Source organism: Cheilinus undulatus, linkage group 13 (genome assembly GCF_018320785.1).
Source record: "Cheilinus undulatus linkage group 13, ASM1832078v1, whole genome shotgun sequence".
In the NCBI taxonomy this organism is placed as follows: domain Eukaryota; kingdom Metazoa; phylum Chordata; class Actinopteri; order Labriformes; family Labridae; genus Cheilinus; species Cheilinus undulatus.
In genome coordinates, this window is record NC_054877.1 from 7890916 (window position 1) to 7915067 (window position 24152).

Genomic DNA, 24152 nt, shown 5'->3' on the forward strand with positions numbered 1-24152 from the left:
TGAAGCACAGAAATGTGTTAGGTGAGAAATAAAGAGTCAGGAGGAGTTGCATGAAGGTGAACAAATTTATTGTTGTTCAGGAATGTCAAAGTAAAGGGAGTCAACTTCACATCTGCAGACGTTGCTGCACATTCATTACACTGACAAAAAAACAGATTAACCTTTTCTGACAGTTTTAATTCAAAGGTTGATTTTGCTCTTTTTTTCCTTTTTTGAGGAGTTAACTGAACTTGATCACTTCTGAGGCTGCTAAAAGTTTCACTCATCAAAAACGACCACGTCAAGCCATTGTGTTTACAAACAGAGGATAATGTGTGAGACAGAATTTTAGAAATGGTGAAAATAAACCAGCTTTCTTTTTAGCTGGATTAAAAAATCAAAAGGTTTTTCTGTTGATTTTGAAACAATTCCAATCCCGTAAGACTACTAGCTACTTTAAAAGGTACTTTTCAGCAGTGACACTGTTTGGTGTGCTGCTCTGTGCCAAGAGTGTTCAAAACTATGGGGCCACAGTACCCCCTGCTGGACAAACTGGCAGATAATCAATCAAAACCACCACAAAATATCAGTCAACATATTTACCCTGCAGATTGTGCAGGAAATATCTCAATAAGTGATAAGGGAGTCTTTAAATGTGCTGGTAATCTTCAAACATAAGATTCTGTGTATAACACACTTTCAACCCATTTCTCATCAACAAGTGGGCTGTGTCTCTATATTCCAGTCGCTAAAACGCCAGTATCAAATACTAAAATGCACCATCATGACTAATGTCTTTTCCAACCATTTATTGCTCACTGTAAGCATCAGCTTCACTGTGCACCATGTGCAATGATACATGGCTGCACAGACCAGCCTGGTGATACCACGCTTACCATCTTTGTTCCCCTCACAAGGTTATAATTCTGTATTTAGAGAAAACTGTGGTATACTGCTAAGTAAAATAAAGCCTGTGGAGTGCAGCTTTAATTGGAAAGACTCCTCAGTTAAAGACAACGTGGGGTTGGGAAGAGTGACTCGCAATCCTGATGCTATCTTGTGCACTATGCCCCCGGCTCCCTCCACATTTCCCCTCTCTACAGCTCTGTTATCAAAACATCTTTACCAAATCAAACCAACCTCAAAAATGATCAATATCAAGTAAACAGCTCAAAACATTTCCAGTCAAAGTTGAACATTTAAAGTTAATCAAACAGTTGAAATTTTGAGTATTTATCTCAGTCCTGTTTGGTGTACAATGAGGTGTTTTAATGATCGAATCCACCTCCTGCGGTTCCAGACAAAAACAGATTTCAAAGATTTCTTCAAGACAAGACATTCAATCCGTTTCCTCTTTTTGAGGTCAGTAACATTTTTTAGTTTGTGATGAGATTATTTTGGTTTTTTTTTACCATAATGTAAAAGACTCATATTATTCAGATCTGAAACTAATGAAACACATAGACATACATATAGTTACACAGGACCTATAATATCTTACATGAGATGTGAGGTTCAGATTTTTATGTTGTTTTCCTAAAGAAACTTTGCTTGACCTAGACATCAGAGCAGCATCTTAAACACAGTGATAAAAAACATGGAAAACAATTCAAATCCAGCTCCTGATGGACATTTTTGGAATTAAAGCCCACATAAAAAAACAAAATGGTAGGAATAATGTAACAAAGACTCATGCTGAGCTGCCTCTTTAATTTTTTAGCTGCAACAATCAAAACAGAGAAAATAAAGGGAAAATACAGCAAATAGTTGACCTGCTGAGGTTTATTTTGTTATCATAATGTTGATAAAAGCAGGTCAGACTGTGGATGCCTCTGTGGCTTTTAAAGCTAAAAAAATAGCTCAGAACAAGTCATTTCCTTAAATATTTGATCTTTTTTTTGTATGTGGGTGCCAGACGACTCCAGAATTTAACTTTAATCAGACACATGCTGTAATGGCTGGGGTGTAGCCAGACAAATGATCTCTACTGTAAGTTTTTTTTCCCCTGACAGGCTCAAACTCTCATTTCACAGAGAGACAACATAACAGGAAGGATTGAGATTGTCAAAAGTCTCAATGCTTCTGAAACTCAACACAACTTTGAGTGCAAACATGAATGGATATTGTATCGTTTCAAGCAGGGGCTATCAGAAATATTGGTATTAGAGAGTCAAAAATTTTGACAACCTTGAAAGGTTTATCAGGACAGATGAACACTTTCACAAGGAATGTTTTGGCTCCAGATATGACAAAAATATTTCTTTTTTCACCTCAGAGAGACAAAAGATTCAGAGCTTATAGCCGATTTAGCTGAGCTTAGCACCAACACTGGAAACAAGGGGGGATTCTAGCATTGTTCAATCACAGAAAATTAGAAATCTGGATATTTCCTTACTGCCGAGAGCAGTTCTCAATTAAAGCAGCAAATAAGGAAAACAAATAAGACTTCTTAGTTTATCAATGGACATTTTTACATGCCAAAATAGTTGGGAACCCCTTGTGATAAACAAATCTTGGCTTTAACTCTTTTCTCCTCTCAGTAGAGGTGTCTAATATATGACAACACATGAAGCTGATTATTTTACTTTTTGTAACAGGGAAAGTTTGACACTTAGAGTGTAACAGACACTTTAACATAAGTTCCTTCATCAGTTTAGCATAATGTATGGACGGATTTCCTGCTGATATTGTTGGAAAAACAAACAAACAAACAAAAAGATTAAAAAAAGGTCACACAGTAAAAACTCTAACAACTTTCTGCCTTTAAACATATTTTTCCAAAGTGGCTTGATGCCTTCTTCCGTTTATCAGCTTATTGGTTGACCTTTTAGTAGAAAACTTCTTGTCAGTGTATTTGGCACCAGTATTTATCTTTGTCTCCTCAACAAAAGGTAAAATCTGAATTTTCTAAAACTTGGCCCTTAAGGATTAAAAAGTCCAAGGCTTTTAGAAATGCTCTGGTTGGTTTCTTTAGCCTGCAGCAGCGAAAAAGGCTGCAATGGTTGCAATGAAGTCGAGTTACATCCACTAGAAGTTGATGTTTTTATAACCGACTGAATCAAATAATTTTTCTTAGTGGCAAAAAAGGTTCCTCTGATGATTATAGGACACTACTATACTGTTGCTCTTTTGACAAAAGCTGTAAATTTACCTCAAAAAACCTGACTGTTGCCATTACTGGAGTTGTTTTAACAAAGATTATATTCTGGTCCCAATTTACAATGTTAAAACACAAGTCAATGTTGCCAATCTAAGATAATCCAGAGTATTAAGCTCTGTTCACAAAGGATTAGTCTCACCGGGGGATTTCTGATCACTTATGAATGACCTCTGACTTCAATGTTTGTTCTCAAACATTCCCACAGAATAAGGAAAGTCTGTAATTTACTCAAATTTACTGAAATTTCTGACTAAAAGCAAAGAGATGCTGCATAACAGCAGTAATGAATAACACGCTGTGCATTCTTGTTTATAATTTCCACACAAATAAAGTATTTTGGTTCACAGTGCACTTCACAGGTGACATTTCCTTCCTTTGAATCCTGCACATATTGTTTGTTTGCAACTAAACGTATGCAAACTTTGAATTTTTTTTATCATCTATTTCATCTATAATTGATGAACTAGTGACTAATGTCCCTTTACTTTTCTAATGTGCACTGCAACACTAACAACACTGCAGCCATTTAAGTCTGTGTCACTCCTGCAAGAAGAAGCAAACCACGAGAGCACCTTTCTGCACCGTTTAGTCATTTACTTACATCCTCATGTAGAAACAGGGCCAGGTTTAAGCACACTACAGCTCACCTTTAAGGCCACCAGATGATAGCAGCTTTTTTGATGGCAGAGAATAAGCAGATCATTTAGAGGACAGATTTCTTCTGAGGAAGTCGGTGGTGTTCATCCTCCCTGGTGAACTAAACAGCACTGGTTAACACTTTCTTTGTTGTCCTGATAAACATTTTGTTCTCAGTTACATTACATAAAGCAGATCTTTCTCTTTATAGCATTTCCCTAAAGCCTGGTTTAAACTTCAGCATTGAATCTATGCCGTAGCACACGGGTTCCCTCCTACTCATAACCTAGAAAAGCTAAGCCTATCCAGGACGCACTTGAAAATTAAACATCAATTCTAATTGTTTTCATCAACAAAATCATAACATAATAGGACTACTTACTTAATAGTTACATGCCAAAAGATATGTGTATGAAGTATTTATTATTTTGACATCAGAGTACACAAATTCTATTTTTTTTTTTAATTAAAGAGGATCTTTTAATTTTCTGGGCAAAACATAATTATCATGTTTAAGAAGTTGTGCATTTACATGAACTAAAACTACAAATTTTTGAAATTATAAAGTCGAGAACAGCTGATTGAATAGAATTAATTCAGACCAGATTAAGCAGTTTTCATTTCAATGCACACTCACAAGAGAGCCTAACCCATTACTTTTTACTGTGATTGATCTATAATGAAATACTTGAGAATTTAGCCCAAAATCAACAGATTATCATTTCTGTAAACTGGGGTTACTAAATTTAACACTTTACAATGTTGTAAATTTATGACATTCACATCAAATTTATGCTTTTTAGTTGTAAATTTTTGAGCTGTTCTTATGAATGTATGACTTTTAAACTCTAAAATATTGAGTTTAGTTTCCCGTAAATATACATCTTAAATCTTAAAATTTCAAGTTTTTTTTTAATCATTTAGGGTGGCCCTAATACACCACCCTTAATTAATCTGTAATTGTGATTTAAAAAAATATATATATGCACTAACAGGCACCTGCTCTACCAGCTGAGCTAACCCGTCATACTTGCACATCTAATTTTGACCCTGTCAGAGCAGATGATTAACCAAGGAAACAAATGTATCTCCATCTAAGTCTCTTTTGGTGGCTGAAAGAAATTCCCTCATCTGTTGTGATTCAGTCGCCATACGTTCCATCTCCTCTGCCGTCTCCACTCTTTTCTTCTTTGCAGTAACAGTTTAATCAACTGCAGCTCAGTATCCGTCAGCTTTGAATCTCACACACTAGGTTCAGTTTTAGTCTCTGTGGTTTTACTGTTCATAAACAGGCAGAACATTTGCCAGGACCTGAACAGAAATTCAAAGGCCAAGCAGTGTTTCTGGCAGAGTATTGCAGAAGCACATGAACGCTTTATGCTACATGCTAATGACAGCGGAGGTCACTACAGCGTGATTATGGCATAGATTCAACAAAGGAGTTAAAACCAGGCTTAACTTTCACTGTTGTAAAAAGCATAAATACACTTTGCAGTACATCCAATACAAAGAAACTAAAATGGAATTATTAGGATAAAGATTGGAACTCATTTTCCAGCAAATATGCCAAAACTAGAGGCTCCGCCTTTAAAATAGTCAGTTTTGTTGTTTCCTTCTCTGAGAGTGTCTGATGGAAACCTTGCAGACATTTCTCAGCATGTTCACAGCAGTTTACCTCTTTACTTAAGAGTGCATGGATTAATAAAAATATCAAGTAATCTTTAGTCACAACCCTCAACATACAACAGTGCACAGTAGTGACAGAAGGACTTTACCCAGCATGCTGTTGTTCTAACCTTTGCACTTTTTTGGCACTTTAGGTTAACGAAATACTGATCTGGTTTAACTTAGCAGCAAGAACACTTCTGATTTAGGTCAAAATAATGATTAAAATCAGACATAAGCGGGGAAATAACTGCATCAAATGTGAAGGCAAAAAGTTTTGGTGGGTGGAAAACTGCACAATGTTTATATCATGTAAATTGTAAGGAGTATTTTTTTTTTTCATTAAGAGCATTCTGGATGGGGGTTCTGTGTTATTTTAGGCTCTGTTTCTCAAGAGTTGGTCAGAAAGTTTTTAACCATAACCCAAAACAAAAATAAACTACCTCTTGCTTTTAACTTTTCCATCTAACTTCAGTCTGAGCAGCAGGAACATGAGCATCAGAAGCTCTGGGATTTTGACCTTTAGTTTGGCATCCGAGTCTCAGCTGATGTGTCTTTTAGTGAGAATACAAACTAAGTCAAGGTGATGGACCGACAACACATAAAAACACACCACACCTCTGACGTAGACGCTGAAACGCAGGATTGAACTCTCCTTCAGTAGCCCAGGTCCAGCTGAATTTTGTGCTCAAAAATTGCGATTAGCAGCATGATGCAGAAGCCCAGCAGGATGCCAGCGTTCTGCAGGAGGAAGAAGCCACAGTGGCTGAAGCCGTGGTCACCGGCGTTGTTGTGTAACATCTCAGGCACCTGGCAGAAAAACAAAATACATGTGATATCTGAGCATTAAAGAGTAAATTAAAGCCCTATGAGAAGAAAACCTGACTGCACAACTCCATTTACAGAGCCTCTATAATCTTTAATAATTCCTAAAAATTAAATTTAATATTTATTTGTTATTTATTGTATTAATAATTATAATTATTAATATTTTAATTTAATTATTATTTAATATATTATCAATATTATTTAATTACTATATATTTTTATATTTATTTATTATTTTATTAGATAAATTAAAAGAATAATTTAATAATAAAAGCTACAAGCAGCAATGATGGGCCCTCGCAACCCGTTGCATGTCAGGATGTGCAGCAACCGTCAAGCACCAGCAACAAGGTGCGCTGCTCCCATGGGGTTTGTGGGTTTTGCAACACTCACAGTTTCACAGAAACAGAGGGGGATCCTCCTCATTAATTTCCAAAACTTGCCATTACTTCGGCAGTAAAACCAAATGAGCATGAGGCATGAGCCCTGAAAATTTGGAACTCCAAAAAATGAACAAATCACTGAATGTCAACTTCACAGCTCCTCTTTCTGCTCTGCTTGGCTCAGTTACTCTCTCTCTCTCTTTCTCTTTTGCATGCTTGCAGCCTCACTCCCTCTTCCTCTTGTTCACGCTCACTCCACAGGAGAAAAATGACTGAGTGGCTGAAAGCATTAACTGTTGATTATATACAGATGTGTGCAAGTTTGTTTCATTATTTTCCTCACTTCTTAGATATTTCCTCTCAGTTTATTTTATATTGTATTCATGGATGAACAGACAGATACAAACAGTACTTTCCTGCAAACCAAGCACCCTCAGTAACTTATATTTCATGCCTGTGACAGAAACGACCCCTCAAATGAAAGCAGACACTCCTCAGATTCCAGCAGTATCTCTTTTGTCAGTCTAGGTTCAAAACTCACTGAGAAAACAGCAGACAGACTAAGCAAAAATCCCATTTTTCAATAAAAAAATATATTTCATCCTAACATTAATGTTTTTTTTAATTGACGGTAGTCCCAGTCAAATAAATCCACTCGTAAGTGATACTCCAATGTCTTCCCAACATTGTGACCCTGTCCAAGTCCCTGTGTCTTCACATTCACAGCATCAGGCACAGGAACAATAACGTGGTCTTTGCTGCCATCTAGTGTTTCACTGAATGTACTGACCTGTACTCGAAGCAGCCTGAAGCTGTCAAAGGGGTTAGATTAATATGATGACAAGATTGAAACACGGGATTCAGAATTGTCTCTGCATACATGGAACACTTGATCACAGTCTAAAAGATCATGCGTACAAATACTTTATAATAAACCTAACTGTTTTATATCCAGACTGTTGCTCTCTCTAAATCATTAATTTTTGATGATATTTCTTCCATTCCTTTAGTTACCCCTACCTTCTTTCTTTTTCATGACCTTTAAAGGGATATTTTGGGATTTTTGAAGTTGGGTCGTATAAGGTGCTTGACTATAGTAGTAGCATTAGCTTCCAGTGATTTCTGTGTAATTTGATCCTGTTGTTATTACCAGCTTGGAGAGAGCCGGTGTATAGCGGCTGTAGATGGGAACGTGTTGTCGCATAAATTAATGTGTTCTACAATAAAATGGGCCAAGAAAATAAGTTGGCTCGCCTGTGCGCTGTGTCGAAAACATTCACAGCACTTCATTTCTCCCAAAAAACCCCTCCGTGTCAGGTACTAATTTACGATGCAGCTTCCGCCATTTTGTATCCTTTCGCCTCCGAAAACTGTTTACATCCGCCGGTCAGCTGTATGGGTCTGCTGTGCTCTACAGAAATAACAACACCACATCAAGCTAAAACAATGATAGCATGAGCGATTTCGACACGAGTGATGATGATGTGCTGTTCACTGTGGATACAAGAGGATATTTGTATGAACCGGAGTACACTGAAGAAGAACTTGTACAGATGGATACAGACCAGACTTATAAAGTGGGCTGAAAAAGAGACCAGAGAACCTTCAGTCAAAAGTTTAGAGCAGGAGAGATCTCCAGTTATCTGGTGGTGTAGGTGTGGAAAATGCAAACCCACTCGGAGAGCTACTGTTGTCATGAGTGGGACTTAGCTGACACTTCTTCAGGACATTATTGAATCAGAGGATAGCGGCTCACAGACGCCTGCAGTCTGCATCACACTCCATCCAGAATTCCCTGCCTTACTAAACGCTGGACCTTCTTCAACTTTCTGAAGATAAATTGGAAAAACAGACCCCGACCAGAAGGGCCGAATGGAAATTTGTCATCCAGGTAAGCTTATGACTGTCGCCTTTCCCTCTAATAGCTTGTACAAGCTACAGTCGGCACAATTACCTTACGAAAACAATGTGTCAGCTATTGGAGGGGAAAATGCACTAAAATCATATGTCACACAGGCCCACCCATTTCTGTGAAATACCACATCTTTGGAGTTGACTGTAGGGCATCAGGAAGCTGTGCTTCGTGGCTTGGGCTTTGCAATGGATTTGCCTGTAAATGTGCGAGTGTTTGGTTGTGTGTTTTAAATGTTTATATCGGTAAGTAGTGTTTACCTGAAGTGTAGGTACAGCGGAGCTCTTCAACCTATGCTTGTGTTTTGGTAGTCCTTTTAAACAGTCCTGCTTGGTAAAATGGGCACTGCAATAAACCTTTCAGTGCAGAAGGTGGGGTGTTTATATCCATATTCAAGCCAAAGTTGGCGAAGAACGATGTCACATAGCGGAATATGGTGAAATCTGTATGGTGTCCAGGAGGTGTGCTTGTTTGACCAGCCTGGATTAATGCAAGTATGCGGCATCTTCTGAATCTGCAAAAAAGTGAATTAAAAAACGTGTTGTAGTAACCGATGCTTGACCCCGCTACACAGCAGATCCACACAGCTGACCGGCGGATGTAAACAGTTTTCAGAGGTGGAAGGATACAAAATGGCGAAAACTGCATCGTAAATTAGTACCTGACACTGAGGGGTTTTTTGGGAGAAATGAAGCGCTGTGTACGTTTTCAACACAGCGCACAGGCGAGCCAACTTATTTTCTTGGCCCATTTCATCGTAAAACTCGTAAATTGATGCCGACAACACGTTCCCATCTACAGCCGCTATGCGCCGGCTCTCTCCAAGCTCGTAATAACAACAGGATCAAATTATACAGAAATCACTGGAGGCTAATGCTACTGCTATAGTCAAGCACCTCATACGACCCAACTTCAAAAATCCCGAAATATCCCTTTAATATTTTGTCATGGCGACAGATGTGTAAAATAACCAGATATAGATACATAAAATACAGAGATACACATGTATACAAGTTTGTTTCATTATTTTATTCAGTGCTTTCATAACTCATCTCAATTTGTTGATTTAGCTTATATTCATGGATAAATAGACAGAAGAAAACTGTAATGTGTTGTTTGCTATTTAGACCCTGAATGTGCTGCTTTTTGACAAAAAAAAAAAAAAAATCAAAATTGCAGACTTCCTGTTTGTTTTACGGCATAGGTCCAAGAGGCTTTTTTGTAGAACTTAAAATGATTTATAAGCTCAAGAATTTTCAAAATCTTAGGTTAAACCTGCTGCAGGGGCTGAATTTTCAAAAAATTATAGGGGGCGCCACTGAGCCAAAAAGCCACGCCCACCCAACACTCATCCTATCAATCATCTCATTTTGCTACTGAGTATTTTCCTGCCAACTTTCATGGCTTTACAAGTTTTGTAAGAACTAGATAATTCTACTTCCTGTTACATGGCGAATGAAAAATTGTCATGGCCACACCATTTTAGGTAAGGACTCTTGAGCTTCAGATTTGAGTAATACTAACCTTGAGGGATGTGCCTGGGCTAATTTCAGCAGGATTTGGCCAATCTTGTAATAAATGGAAATTTTTTAGTGAGCACCAGCCACCTTTATCACATGATGAAGCTTTTCAACAGCCACACCTTTCGACTAATGAGAAAACCCCAAATAACTTTTCATCATCCATGTCTCCTCTAGCTCTGTGCCGAAGTACAAGTCAATCGGATGAAATCCCTCGGATGAGTTCATTCAGTTATGACCCCTGGAAAAGGCCAAAAACAGCCTCTTTTTTGCATATTTATTCAAAATGGTGGATTTCCTGTTGGAGATAGAGTGTGGGCCCAAGAGGCTTTTTTGTAGATCTCCCCAAGCCGCACCTGCACACAAAAATTTGATGAATCTACGACAAAGTCAAACGAGGAAGCTTCAACTTTGAAAACTGGTAGGAGGCGCTATTTTTGCAATTCTGAATTTTCATGTTGGAGACCCAAAAAATATCAAAATTTTCACAAGACCGGATGTACATGCAAAATTTCCTGCAAATTCAGATAAGTTAAGGGCCTCAAAAGTCCACGCAATGACGGAAAATTACACGTCTCAAGCAAAAACAATTAGGTCCTCGCACCACTCGGTGCTCGGGCCCTAATAATTCACTCAGTGGCATATTTAGTAATTTGGAGGCCCCAGGCAAAGACTACTTTCAGTTAAAAGAAATCATAGTGAATGAACAACATGTTTAAAGCATCTCTGATCAGGTAATAAAGGCAGAGAACTACAGGATAAAGTCACGTTAAAGGCTGAGCAGACTTCATAAAAAAAAAAAAAAAAAAATCACATCTCAATATTTTTAAGCTTAATTGAAAAAACAATGCTTTGAAGAAATAAAAACATTTTGAGATCATTCAACAAAAACAGAAGTCTTAGATACCCAGTATTGGGCATTATTTACATCTACAACATGTCTCTATGGTTTTCATAATGTTCTCTCCTATCCATGTGAATCAAAATGATCAAGTCTCCATAATTTAAATGATCTGTGGTCAAAAACTACAGAGACTTAATGATAACCTTCATCATACTTTAAACCAAGACTAGGAGCTTTGTCTGAATTGCACAATTGTTCTTTTGAAGCAAATCTGCAATATTTTGGTAGAAAATGTATTGACATCTATAAACCCAAATAAAGTGCCAGCCCTCCCTGTATACCCTAATCTTGAGGCTCCTGGGAGCATAAAGCCCCTGGCGTCTGCCTTCATTTACCTAACAGTACAACCGTCTATGCACCCAGTATTACTCCAGTATGCTCCCAGTTTTATTTATATTTTTACTGCCAGTGCATGTGTTTTTCAAGTTCTTGTAAAATTGTATTCTGAGGAGTGTGACGTGTGTTTTACAAAGTGCAGGGTACAGCAGTGGCCACAAGGGGGCAGCATTACACATCAGAATTTTTGCTCTAAGAGCAGCAGTTTTTGACAGCTCACTTTTTGTTTGTGTAAAAGTTCCACATGTGACTGATTTAGAAAAGTGCGTGCAGACCAGTGGGTGTGTTGTTCTGTGTCTGTATGTGAAGGAAGAGGCCATCTGGTCATGAAGGCCGAGCTGAAGCACCAGTGAGAGGCGACAGAACAGATGCAGCTGACTGGACAAGAGCAGTTTCAGTTCTCCTGACTCTCAGACATTTCTGAACTTCTGCCTGAATACTAAGGCTGATGCATACTGGAAAAACTGACATTTCTGTGATGTATATTGTGATTTTTCTCTATTGAGAAAAGGTAACTACACCAGATAAATGTAGTGTCTTCCAGGTAGATTCTTTTCATTTCCATGCATGGGCATACTAGTTGTGCGTTACAGTGCATGAAAGAAAGCGTCGACTCACCATGTCCACTAGCGCCACATACATGAAGAGTCCGGCTGTCAGGGCGAATATCCACATGGAGATGTTCTCTGCATAGTGTCCAATAAGAATCCCCGTCACCATTCCCAGGTAGGCCATCATGGCCGACAGCACATTATAGAGGATGGCCTGACGCACCGTCATACCAGCTTTAAGGAGAACCGCAAAGTCACCTGGGAAACAGAGAGCACAGCTTAGTCTAGAGACTTATATTATATCATCTGGTGCTTTATTGTTCTTTAACTTTGCTCTATATATTTATCATTGTCATCACTGGCAACATTAAATCCAGTATCTACAATATAAAAGTTAGTCTACTAAACAAAATTTAATGACTCTACTGCTGAAAGACAATGTGATAAAATGCTTTACCTAACTCGTGAGGCAACTCGTGACAGAAAACAGCCACTGACGTGCTCAGACCACTGGACAGACCCTCAGTGAAGGCAGCACCTGCAAAATAACAAAATTTAAACACATAATTAACACTACTGTAGTATGATTACACAAAACACCAGAACTCTGTTATAGATGCATTTTTGTTTGTTATAATGAAATGATCTGAATATTTCAGTTAGCAAATTTGTAATCCCCAATTCCTATCCATGATTTTTAAACCTCGGCAAAAGATAGAGGGAGAACCATTGGTTACTTCCTTTGTTCCCAACCTGAGGTACGGGACCCCCTTTGGGGGGCGCCAGAGATTTCAGGGGTGTGGGACTGCCTGTCTGCTCTGTAGTTGTTCAAATTAGGTTCACTCAAACTACCTAAAATCATGATTAAACCCTTATGAATAATTAATACCAAGGTCTTTTGCTAATAACACTTGTGGTTTGGGCTATTGTGTTTGGCTTCGAACGATGAAAGTATTTCAAATTTATGAGTATTTTTGACACCAATATGTCACTTTTTTCTGTGTGTGGCAGCTCTTCATAGGTATGTGAAGGGGGGGCTCAATGGAAAAAAGGTTTGTAAACCACTGGTTTACATGATCCCACTTAAACAATGAGATTGTTAAAAAATGTAACACCTAATACTTTGGGGGTGCATTTTTAAAACAATCAAATATTGGCTATTGTAATTATCAGTAGCAATGAACCAGAGCTTTAAAAACTTAAGTACTTCAGTAGGATTGTTTAACCAAAATCTGCTGTAAGTGAAAGGGCACTGTCTAAATAGTGCAAATATGTTGGCGACATATGATAACTGGGATATTTTGGGGGCTTGCATGTGGGTTTTGGTAGTTAAGAACAAGAAATTGCATGATGTAGGTAGTCCTGCACTTCTGTTTATGCTGCTTTTGTTACAAAAGGGTGTATATTTCAGTCCTGGGAAAATCAAATATCCTCCTTTGTTGCTGAATGTTTCTCTGCTGGCATTGTGCTGCTGCACTGGGGTGTGCCACTATACGCTCATAAACTCTGTTGTGTTGGTGGAAAAAGCTGCTTCAAGTAAGACAGTCAGTTTGCTGTAATTCTCATCCTTGTTGGTGCAGGTATTTGGCTTTGACAATTACACAGCAGTCTAACTATCAATCATGATCGCCTTGAAAACAAGACTTGAATAAGAAAATCATCTCGCCATGTTTTAACTTCTGTTTCCATAACAGCTCTTACAGTGAGATTACAGTCTCTACTGAGCTCAGACTTTTAATTCCAATACAAAATCATGGTTTTTCAGTTCATTTAATTACAGTTATTGAGTGTTTTACGCCTATTGTGTGGGATAAGAGTCAACAATTGAAAATATCCTATTTAAACAATATTGAACAAGGGGGTGATAGTATGGCAAGTCTGCGAGATTTAATTCCTGTTTTATTCTGTGTAATGTTGTGTTTGTACAGAGTGATGTAACAACTGTGGTTAAAAGTCATCTTCCTCTCTCACAAAAATATCCATCAGACACCAAGATGACTGCATTTAGTACGTGCATTCACACTCTGCTATCCAGTGAGTAAGCGTTGTGAGGTAATGGTTACAAAGAAATGACAACTCAGTTAAATATGACAGTTCATGAGGGAGTAGTAACGTGTCATTTCTGTTTCCTTTTTGTTGTTTTTTTTCCAAAATGGTAGCAAAGGAAATGCAGCTTGGGAGCTGAAAAACCAGCTCCTATTTCCATCAATTCCAATCCATCTGAGTGAGACTGGACAGACAAAAAAAAGCCATGATTCTTGTTAACTGGTAGACTAGGGTAGGAAAAGGCGTCGTCTTAATTACTAAAATGAAGATGGTGCTGTGTAATGAGAAAAAGTTTTTAATAAAAGCTTCATGAATGATTGTCTGTTTCATGCAGCAGCACTACTGCATGTGTGTGTGAAGATTTATTAAAGAGATGACAGAACTCCTGCTAATTATGCCAAGTGAATTTGTCAAACAAGGGGGCCAGGAATTAAAAGGACTTGCTTAAATTGACTCTTGCGCTACAGGACACCGCTATTGTCCTCTTTAAAGTCAAACTGTTAAATGTGCACTGCTGGTTCCCCTGCAATACAAGTTTAAAAGCATGTTTATTACTCTGTCTGGGGGTTATATGGTGATGGGAATTTGATCTTAAATGTACTGTTATCTCAATGTTCAACACTAAAAGCAACATATCAGACAATTAAGATGTTTTTATAAACATTTAAACATATGTTAGCCTTTGATATTGGATATGCAGCAGAATTCAAAAGGTACCTGTTGGCCATTCTGGGCCCTAAAGTAGCTTGTGGCTTTTTTTCTCATAGACCACAGTGAACTCCCCACTAAACAGAGGTGGTTACCGATGCAGAAAGCCAATATAAATATTATTTTCGGCCTATTTTTATCCATTCAAAACATAGAAAATGTTTAGTCCTGTAGTCAACCAAAGAAAAACTTGGTTGATCAAAATCGCACTCAGGCACTAGCCAATCGATTGGTCATTCTGGTAAAAAATAAATAAATAAATAAATATATATATATACATATATATATATCAGCTCGTTGGGGACCAGTTTTAAATCACCTCCAACGCCTCTGGAATAAACCTCCTCAACCTTTATCTAAAACTTGAAGCATTTTTATTAGGAGTTAAGGAAGTGCGAGTAGAGGCATGTACTCTGATCACTGTGCTTGCATGTGCACGATGCAAACTACTTCGTTTACCTGGTTTTTAAACACATGGCAGATATAGTGCATACCAGGATACATTTTTGGGAAGTTTTATTAAAAAAAGGAACACTGTTCAACCCTAGACTAGAGCAGATCACAGCTGGTGGGGTGGTTTTAATGCAATCCAATACATGCTGCATCAACATTAGCAAACCTATTTGGAAGAAGGCATCACAGACCATCGCCAGCTGCAGTCTGAGCTTTTGGATATCAGATCCTCCTCTGTATGCACTGAGCTATCCAAATGGCTGAAATGGGTATTAATCAGTATTCATGCAAGGTCTAAACTTGATCTTGGAATAATAATCTGGGCCCGTCAGTGAGAAAAACAACTTTTAGCAGACACATATGCAAAAGAAATTCTGTCCAAGCTATTTAAAAAAGAGCAATAAAACTGAAATGTCTTCATCAGGACAGCACTGAGGTTCTAGAGACTTTTGATAGACATTTTTATTATAGATTTTGCAAATAACCCAGTCACTTATTTGTTTGCAATTTAACCTCTTTCCCCTTATCCTTGACAGACCTATATCTGAATGTTTTTGACTCTGTGCAGCACTCACCTTATCCTCTTTACAATTTTAGAAGACAAACTTTGAACCATCATTGATAATGTTGAAGCCATAACGGCATTTTTATAATCATTAGTCTGTTTCACTCCTGCAGGCTGAACTTGTATACAAAGAAAAAAATACTTTGCACACTGAAGACACTTTAACCTGATAAATAGGACCCAGGTTTTTAAATACAGACCCTCCCTGTAAAGCTGTTTTGATAAAACCAAAGAAAACATAAACATAACATGTTGTCAGAGGAAGTGAACAGCTGTTTGTTTTTTGGGAGGGTGTGATCAGAGACCTGGGTGTCAGCTGACTGTTGGAAACATGTGGGTTTAGTTTTCAGCTCTGTGGGGTTTTTATCTCCTGTTTCTGAGAATTCTTCCAGTTGATACAGAACATTTACTGTTACCTAACTGTCATGGCCTACAAGGGAAAAATGTAGTTTAACTCGGTTGTCCAACTCGGTTACAATACATAACTCACCGATAGCCAGGCCATCACTGAAGTTGTGCAGTCCGTCTCCCATGATCACCATCCAGGCGAGCGTGGCCACGCCGGCCTCCTGGAAGTGCTGCTCTGAGTAGGAGTGAGAGTGGCTGTGGGGGTGGTGGTTCTGGGAGTGGTGGTGGTGCAGGATGTGGTGGTAGTCGTGGTGGTGGTGGTGCAAGCTATCAGCTTGGCCCACCGTGTCATGGAAATGCGAGTGGCATTTGTTTTCACAGTCTTCGTCAGTGTAGGCAGCAGCACCAGACGGCGAGACGTTGGACACCTGCGGGGCCAGCATCACCTGCTCCTCCTCGGCCACTCCTCCGCCATGCAGGCTGCTTGAGTGGTCACCAAACATACCAGCACCATTGGTCTCCACATCTGGAGAAAGATTACAACATAAAAAAAATCCCAAACTTTAGTGCTCTAAACACTGCTGATTATTTGACGTTAAGCTGTTAAGATAAGGTGTCCCTCAGGGATCCATTCTTAGCCCCTTTTTGTTTTCAAACTTGGCGCTGAGGTCAGAATATTTGAAGTTGGGATTTTTATGCAGATGGAACTCTATTTTGAATGCCATTTAAACCTGCAGTTTCTTTTGGCCAAGAAAATATTGTGAGATTTGCACATCTATCAAAAATCCTTGGTGTTAAAAACGCCCTTTAAGTTAGTGAAAATCAATCTGAGATTAATCAGTTTTCCTTTTTTATTACTAAAGCTTTCAGCCAAATAGAATTTAAGCTTTAAATTTTTCTTTATAAGTTAAGATTCGGCAAAGGCAGACATGCCTGATTATCTGCAAAATGTTTTTCTCTCAGCAGAGATTCAGTGTTTTTGTTTCTTCAACTTTTCTTTAACCAGGAAAACATTGTTGAGATTTCAAATGCCTTCTTCAAGTGTTTCATGGTTGAATTATTCCTTTTATATTATTTGTTCTGTAGCTCATGTCATGGAAATCCGGGTTAGACGAACATCAGGCCTTCATCCCAGGTCTGGTGTTACCCAGACTGGGGGTATAGGCCTCATGCTGGGATTCAATACAGGACCTCACCAGGAAGCGACATCTCACAGACACCGTAGAAGAGAGAACGGTGCTGCAGGCAGTGATTAAAAAAAGGGGGGGCCAGAACAGTGATTTCAGTCCAGAGTAGCAGAGGAAGAGCATTTATTAATCATTAAGTGTAATCAAAGTAGCTTGTGCAGCAAAGCATTTAATAATCACATAGCATAGATTTAGGGGCATTTGGTAATCCTATTTCATAAGCATTAAAGCATTTTTGTGAAAGCCTTTAATCATTACGTTGTACAAGTGGTGAGTGTGTAGGTGCAACAGAAGAAGGAAGTTGAGGTAGAAGCAAGCAGGGCTGCTGAGAGACAGTTAGGAAAAAAGAGGAAGTGTGCAGGGGGTCACTGCAGATAAGCACAAGTAAGGCTAGAGGGCCCTTAGCAAAAGAAAGGGAGGTACAAATCATCGGTGAGTGTGTACATCCTGCCTGTACTTTTGAGCCATGGGAAGATGATGGTCAATACAATGCAGGGAGAAGGGGGCAGAGAGTGGATGGACTCACCATTAAGAGCAAAGTACCATGGGGATCGGTATGTACGGACGTTGCAGGTCCCATGGGGGTCACTGACAAAAGGGGGAGAAGTACCTCATAGTGCCAGTGGACTCTATGTCTGGTTATGTGGTTGCTAATGCTAACAGTGTTGTTGGCATGCTGGACCATGTCTGCAGTGTCCTGGGGGTACCAAAAGAACTGAGAACAGGCAACGGTACCCATTTCAAGAACTCACAGGTAGACCAGTGGTGCCAGAGACAAGGGGTTATGCGGGTTTACTCACCACCTTACACACCGCATGCGAATGGAGTTGCTGAAAGATCCATTGCTCTGGTAAATGCATGGATCTCGAAGAATGCTAACGACAAACAATGGAGCACTAAGGCCCTAGAGATAGGCAAGGCTCTGAATGATAGCCATAGAGCAAGCAGAGCTCCACCCTCAGAGGAGCTAAACCAACGCCCATTTGTGTCACAAGACGTGGGGCGGAGCCTAGGGGTTAAAGATGAGGGCCCAACTCCAAAAGTCCCACTTCGAGTTGGACAAAGGGTGTGGGTGAAAGCTCAGTATGACTACAGTGATGTAGTCAAGGAGACTTTGGGCAGTTCTACGGTTTTGCTGCAGAGGAGGGGGATCCAGGGAGTTGATCAACTGAAACCAGTTCACACCTAGAGTGAACCAGGAATTAGGATGGCCGAGAGCACACTGAAGCCTCCACCCTAACCAGTATTACTGTAATTCGAAAATGTATGATGTTGAACCAGCCTTCCTTGATTTTGCTTGTAACCAATGAGCATTTACTTTATGATTATGATTTGTATGCAATGCTCATGCTTATTTGCAATTAAAGTAATCAACCTGCATTTAAAGTACAGAATCACGACTTATTTCACACCTCGATGTAATGTGGTCTCAGGTGATGTGCGTGATACTGACATGTGATTCTAAAAGGTTGCTCTAGCCTAAACAAATAATAACAGGCCCTTGGGATCATTTTTTCAGATCTCTAAACATTTTCCCAGCAATCATCGGATGCACAGATCATGAGAGAGTAGCTGTCGTTAACAAATGTGAACACTGGTGAATTTTCATTTAGGCTATTCTATATTATTCAGGGGTGTAGGAAGCAGGACAGGCATTTGGAAGAAGACATTAAGGAGCTGGGCAAAATACTCTCGCCTCCAGGTTAAACCGTTCATAGCTATTCTGTCTGGACCCCAGTAGATTCCTGTTAAACGGAACCTTTGGACAGAGACCTGGGACACTGCCTCCTGTACCGGGGCGTGTGGGATCAAACGCACTCACCTTCAGTTGGCTTCAAGTCGTTTTCTTCCAGAGCAGGCTGCTTTTCTGGATCTGCTTTGTCATTTTGATCCCACTTCTTTTGGACCTGTTTGGACAGCAAGCAAAAAGTTATTAACCAAAGACAAGCATTCACCTAATTCATTTTTGAAGCTGTTTTGGGAGTGGAAAGTAACTGCTGGAATCAAAATTTTCAGTTGAATAGAACTTCCCGTTCCTCTATATATGGCTTAAGAAATGCTACGCTATGAAGGCAAAAATCCAGACCAAATTTTTAATAACAAATATTCAATTTTTCATTATTTTGTGGTCCATTTTAGAAATAAATTCACAAATTCAAGTTATAATGTCGACAGGTATCATATGGAAATTGTTCAATATGTTTAGCTTTGCTTCTGAATATCTTTAATTGATACTTTAAACCTGTAGCATTTCCTCTGAAAATTGCTATAGGTTTTAAAGTATCATTTCCCACAACACTGAAAAAGGGAAGCAAGGACTAAAAAAACCTTTTTAGACTAATTTATCAACAGTTTAAAACTTAAACACAGAAGAACCAAACTCTGACCTTCTGTTTCTTTTCTTTGTACATCTTTGCCAGTGTCAGGAAGTGTTCAATCAGAAACATGAAGTAGACTCCGCTCAGAGCGGTCAGACCCTTCCAAACAGGGTCCAGATTTTCCTCTTGCATCTCATGGGTGTGATGTCCCTCCAAATTCATCCCAGAATCCTCGTGGTGGTGATGGTGGGTACCCTGAGACTGAAGTTTTTACAGAAAAAAGGGCACAAACTTACAAGATGAAAAACCAGCCACAGTGCAAACACTTAAAAATTAATGGACTTGTATGCAGCAGGATGTTCTTCATCAGGCCGACTCACGTGGGGGATGAGATGAAGGAAGGCGTCTCCACTCAGTGTCCCAACAGCCAGTGCCACCAGAAAGCTGAGGAGGAACTTGAAGAACACTCTGTTCATGAGTGGGATCAGGACGACACCGAGCAGGGACAGCAAGCTGATGATGGTGATGGAGATGAAGCCTCCGACCCACGCTGTAACACAAAGATCAAACAGCTTAACTAACTTCTGTTTTTAGAATTTATTTACTGTTAGTTTAATCTTCAGTTCCTTTATATGCTTCAATAAACAGCAGCTGTAACACCACAGTTCAACAATTTGGATTAACAAGTTCATGCATCCATCTTTCTATCTAACTACAAGTAGCTCAAGTCTTATCTCAGATTTCTGATCTTACCTATCGTGATGCTTTTGCCATTTTCTCCACCTGAGCGCTCACTGAAGTCATGGTCCGACTTCTCGTGGTTGTGATGATCATGAGCATGCTTATGATCTAGAGATAAAAAGGCATTAAATAAAAATCAGTTCTGTTGTTGACTTTCTAATAGACAAGTGGCTCCTACCTTTCTCCCCGTGTTTTTCAACATCTCTGTGCAGGATGCATGCTTCCCCGTCGATCTGATTGAGGAGGGCAGGGCAGAGGAAGCTGAAGTCTCTGAGGGTCATGCCCCCTTCCACCGACATCCCGTGTGAGGCGAGGATACTGGAGGCATTCAAACACTGGAAGTAAAAAAAAAAAAAAAAAACAGCAATAAAATCCAAAGACTGCAATCCCTTTGAACAAAACTGTCTGTTAAATAAAAGTGTAACACTCTCATATTGTAGCAAAGGTGAGAAAATCTTTACAGAGAATCCACCTGTCGTATTTTGCTTTCAGTTCCTGCAGCGAAACTAGAAACATGTTGCATTGGATAATTTTAGGTTCAGGAAACAGAGACATCAGGAGGGAAAATATGGCATTGCTTAATCTGCACACATTTTAATTTGGACAATTTTCTTTTCAGTTAAATATTTCCTCCATACTAAAGAACATTTGGCAGTAAAATTCAAGTATTTTGACACCAATACACAACATCTGTAATCAATATCCAGCTGTAAATGCAAGGCTAATGTCATACCTCCATGGCATCCGTGCTTCGGTTGTTTAGGACCTCCTGGTGTACGTGTTTGTCTTTATCGTGTTCATGATGTAAATGACCTCCTCGGCTGACTGCAGCCACTTCTGTCCGGTTTTCAAACAGCAGCCCTGCAGCAGTCGGCCTGGTCGTTTCCCCCCCTGAGGGGCTGCGGCTTTGTCTTCTGTCATCATTTGCTTTGACCACCAGCTGAGCGTTGTATGCCACCGTGGAGCCGACCTCCTGCGTTTCCGGCTTCCTGTCACTCTGGTCGTGATTGTCATCATGAGGATGGTGGTTATGGTGGCCCTTGTGGTGATGATGATGTTGATGATGATGATTATGGTGGCCTGCTTGCTCGTGATGTTGCACTCTTACAGTCCTGATTCGATCCAAACCAACATTCTGTAAGAGACGCTTCAGACCGGCCAGAGAGATGGTCCCGTTTTCACCATATCTGTTGGATTTAATAAAACATCACGGTTACACATCAAGCAATTCAAGAACAGTTATCAGCATTTCAGGAATAAAACAAGTTCCCTCTCAAAATAACATGGTCTTTATTTTTGTTAAAGAAAAAAAACTTGAGAATGAAATCATTTTTTTTTCACCATCAACCAGCTGTCTAGATGTCAGGGATTAAAAAAAATCAAAAACTTCAAGTGATGTCTCTTAATTTCTGATTTTATTTGCTTTATTTCTGTAATCATGTCACATGAAATAATGTCTTCTTTGAAGTTTTAGTAAATGTTACGTAATGAAAATGCACTAATGGTAACTCAAGGACCTCACCTGTTGAAAAGAGATTCCAGGTGTTGTCTCTGACTCTGCTCAGCTCTCTGGGAGTCGACCACGGCAGAAAGTAAACGGCCCGCGCTGTGCGTCTCGGTTGTGGATGTAGTGCATTCCAAACCTGCCGACCCAGACCAGGTCATGACGAGTAAGAACATCAAAGCCATGACAGCCCGACTCGTCTCCTCATCCATCATCTCTGCCGAAGAAACGAGAAGGTTACAACACCGCAATGACAAGCTAACATGTCAGAACACGTGTTTGTTTATTTAGAGTCAAACAAGATAGAAATAAATTACTTTCAGAAATGTTTACTTCTAAAACAAATGTATAAATAATTTTTCTCATTCACTCAGCAATGAATGATAGATTGTATTTTTATTGCAATAGTGATGTGTACATGCACAGCAATAACATCTCAAGGGCGTGCGATAGTCTGGTGACCTAGTCAGAGGCCGCTTGGGTGCTTTTGTATTTTAGCCAAAATTACACATTTTCTCATTTCTGTGACAAACATGCATTTAAGTCTGCCTGGAATCATCATTAGAAGCTAGAGAAGTGAGCCCTGAATAGCAGAGTCTGTGTGTTTCCTCCTTACATCAGGCTGCAGATGGCCCTGCTTCCTCATCCTGACAATTTAGGTAGACCTTAAGTTACAGGGGGCTGATTCTAGATGAGTTTATTCCCTCTATAAATGACACCTCATCCAAGTGCTTGCAAATAAATGGGCTTTTCACGGCACGGACATGCAGATTGTTTATTTTACAGCTTATATGTGTACGCTGCAGCGTGACTGTCACAGCATTTTGCCCCTGTAAGCATATGGTTAACCATTAGTTGCATCCTGGGCCTTTTCATGTCGGCTAAACTTAACTTTGAATGTCATTAGACATGGTTGATGGCATTTAAGGAACAAAGTGGCGAGTTTATTTGTTGAGCTGTTGATGAAACAAGTCACTCCATCCACCTGCTCTGTCTCTACTCATCCTCAGTTTGTATGTCAGAGCCACTGTCAGAGGCTGCACAGTGTGATATTTCAGATCCAAAATAACAAAAAGGTCCAATGAGAACAAAAAAATTAAATGTTTTACATGTGCCCAATGACACTTCATTTATCAGGTTATATTTAATTGTATTACTTTATATTTTTTAAGTTTAAAAAATGCAATATATATCGCAGAGAGAAAACCTTTGGCAATGTCTATTTCTTCCAATATCATTCAGCCCTATTACAAACCAATTACCCATGTGGTTCACTCTGATATAACTATATCAGCTCACACACCTGATCTGGAATAAGAAGACACATGGAAACAGCCTGAGAATCTAAAAAATATATATTTCCTGAATATTATTGTTAAGCCGAATTGTAAAACAGTCTTTTGTTAATAAATATTCAAAGAAGTTCAGTGGTATTAATGTTACTTTCACTTCAAAATGTAAAAAAAAAATGCGACTTCTCCGTTTTCTAAATGGGATTCTGCTTGTGTTATGATTCAAAGAGTGTCCGTGTTCACTAGCGACTTTTGGCAGGATGTACCTGTGATTATCGTATAACAAGACAAGTTATGAAAGGAAATATCCCAACAAATGCCTCTACTTAAACTTTTCGTAATGTAAAAGAAAAAAGTTTAATCTTGAGAGACAAAATATTAAAAAATATATCTCAAAGCCATCAGTCAACATGATCACCATTTACATCGTAACACCGGCTCGTCCAAATGAAAGACGCGAATAGCCGTGTCGGATGTTAGATAGCTAGCTCAATTAAACACACAGCTCGTAAGTATACATTAAAATGAATGTAAAGGTTAGTTTTTAGCATTCAGGGTTATTTTAAGTTTAAATTGTCTCACCTCTTTAGCTTATAACAGAGAGTTAGCGGGTTAGCCACCGTGCTAGCTGAGGTTTTATCGTTAAATGTGTCGGAGGATGCTGGCAGATGGCATCTGCCAGGTGGATGCGGCCCGGGCTCAGGCCTCGTGCTGCCAACGAGCCTCTACCGAAGTTAAACATAAATATCGAGCCATATAAACAACAAATTCCTTCTTTTGAAGGAGCAGCCACGCGTGTATGCACAGAAACACAAGCCCACAGTGGAGGTAAACAGTAACACGTTGGGTTTGTGCGCTCTGCACCAGCCCGTTCGGCGCCGTGCCGTGTGCACAAAGACGGCAAACCCGGAAACTGGAGCCAGCCTCTGCCGCCGACATGCCTCATCTTCACTCCGGCCATCAAAACTGACAAAAACGAGAATTTAAATGTGTGATAATAACTTACAGTCAATGTTAAAGGTGTGTCCTCTCCTCTCTGGTCGATGTATGAAGGGTAGACGGTGTCGCTTGGTCTTCGTCAGTGTCTGTCCGGTATAAACGGCTGAAGGATGTGGT

General features: G+C 39.4%; 1 protein-coding gene across 2 annotated transcripts; it reads right to left on the reverse strand.

Moving 5' to 3' along the window:
- Positions 1-67: 67 nt before the first annotated feature.
- slc39a6 (solute carrier family 39 member 6) lies at positions 68-24152 on the reverse strand. 2 transcript variants are annotated; one of them, XM_041802451.1, is made up of 12 exons: positions 24043-24152; positions 21763-21961; positions 20974-21427; positions 20419-20575; positions 20253-20348; positions 19880-20049; positions 19569-19760; positions 19004-19088; positions 16137-16520; positions 12332-12412; positions 11942-12132; positions 68-6250 (listed from the first exon to the last, which is right to left on the reverse strand). In XM_041802451.1, exons 2-12 carry the CDS (start codon positions 21957-21959, stop codon positions 6098-6100), a joined length of 2160 nt encoding a protein of 719 aa, XP_041658385.1. In that variant the 5' UTR covers positions 21960-21961; positions 24043-24152; the 3' UTR covers positions 68-6097. The 2 variants fall into 2 exon arrangements, with proteins under 2 accessions (XP_041658385.1, XP_041658384.1); XM_041802450.1 differs by lacking the exon at positions 24043-24152 and adding an exon at positions 23619-23858.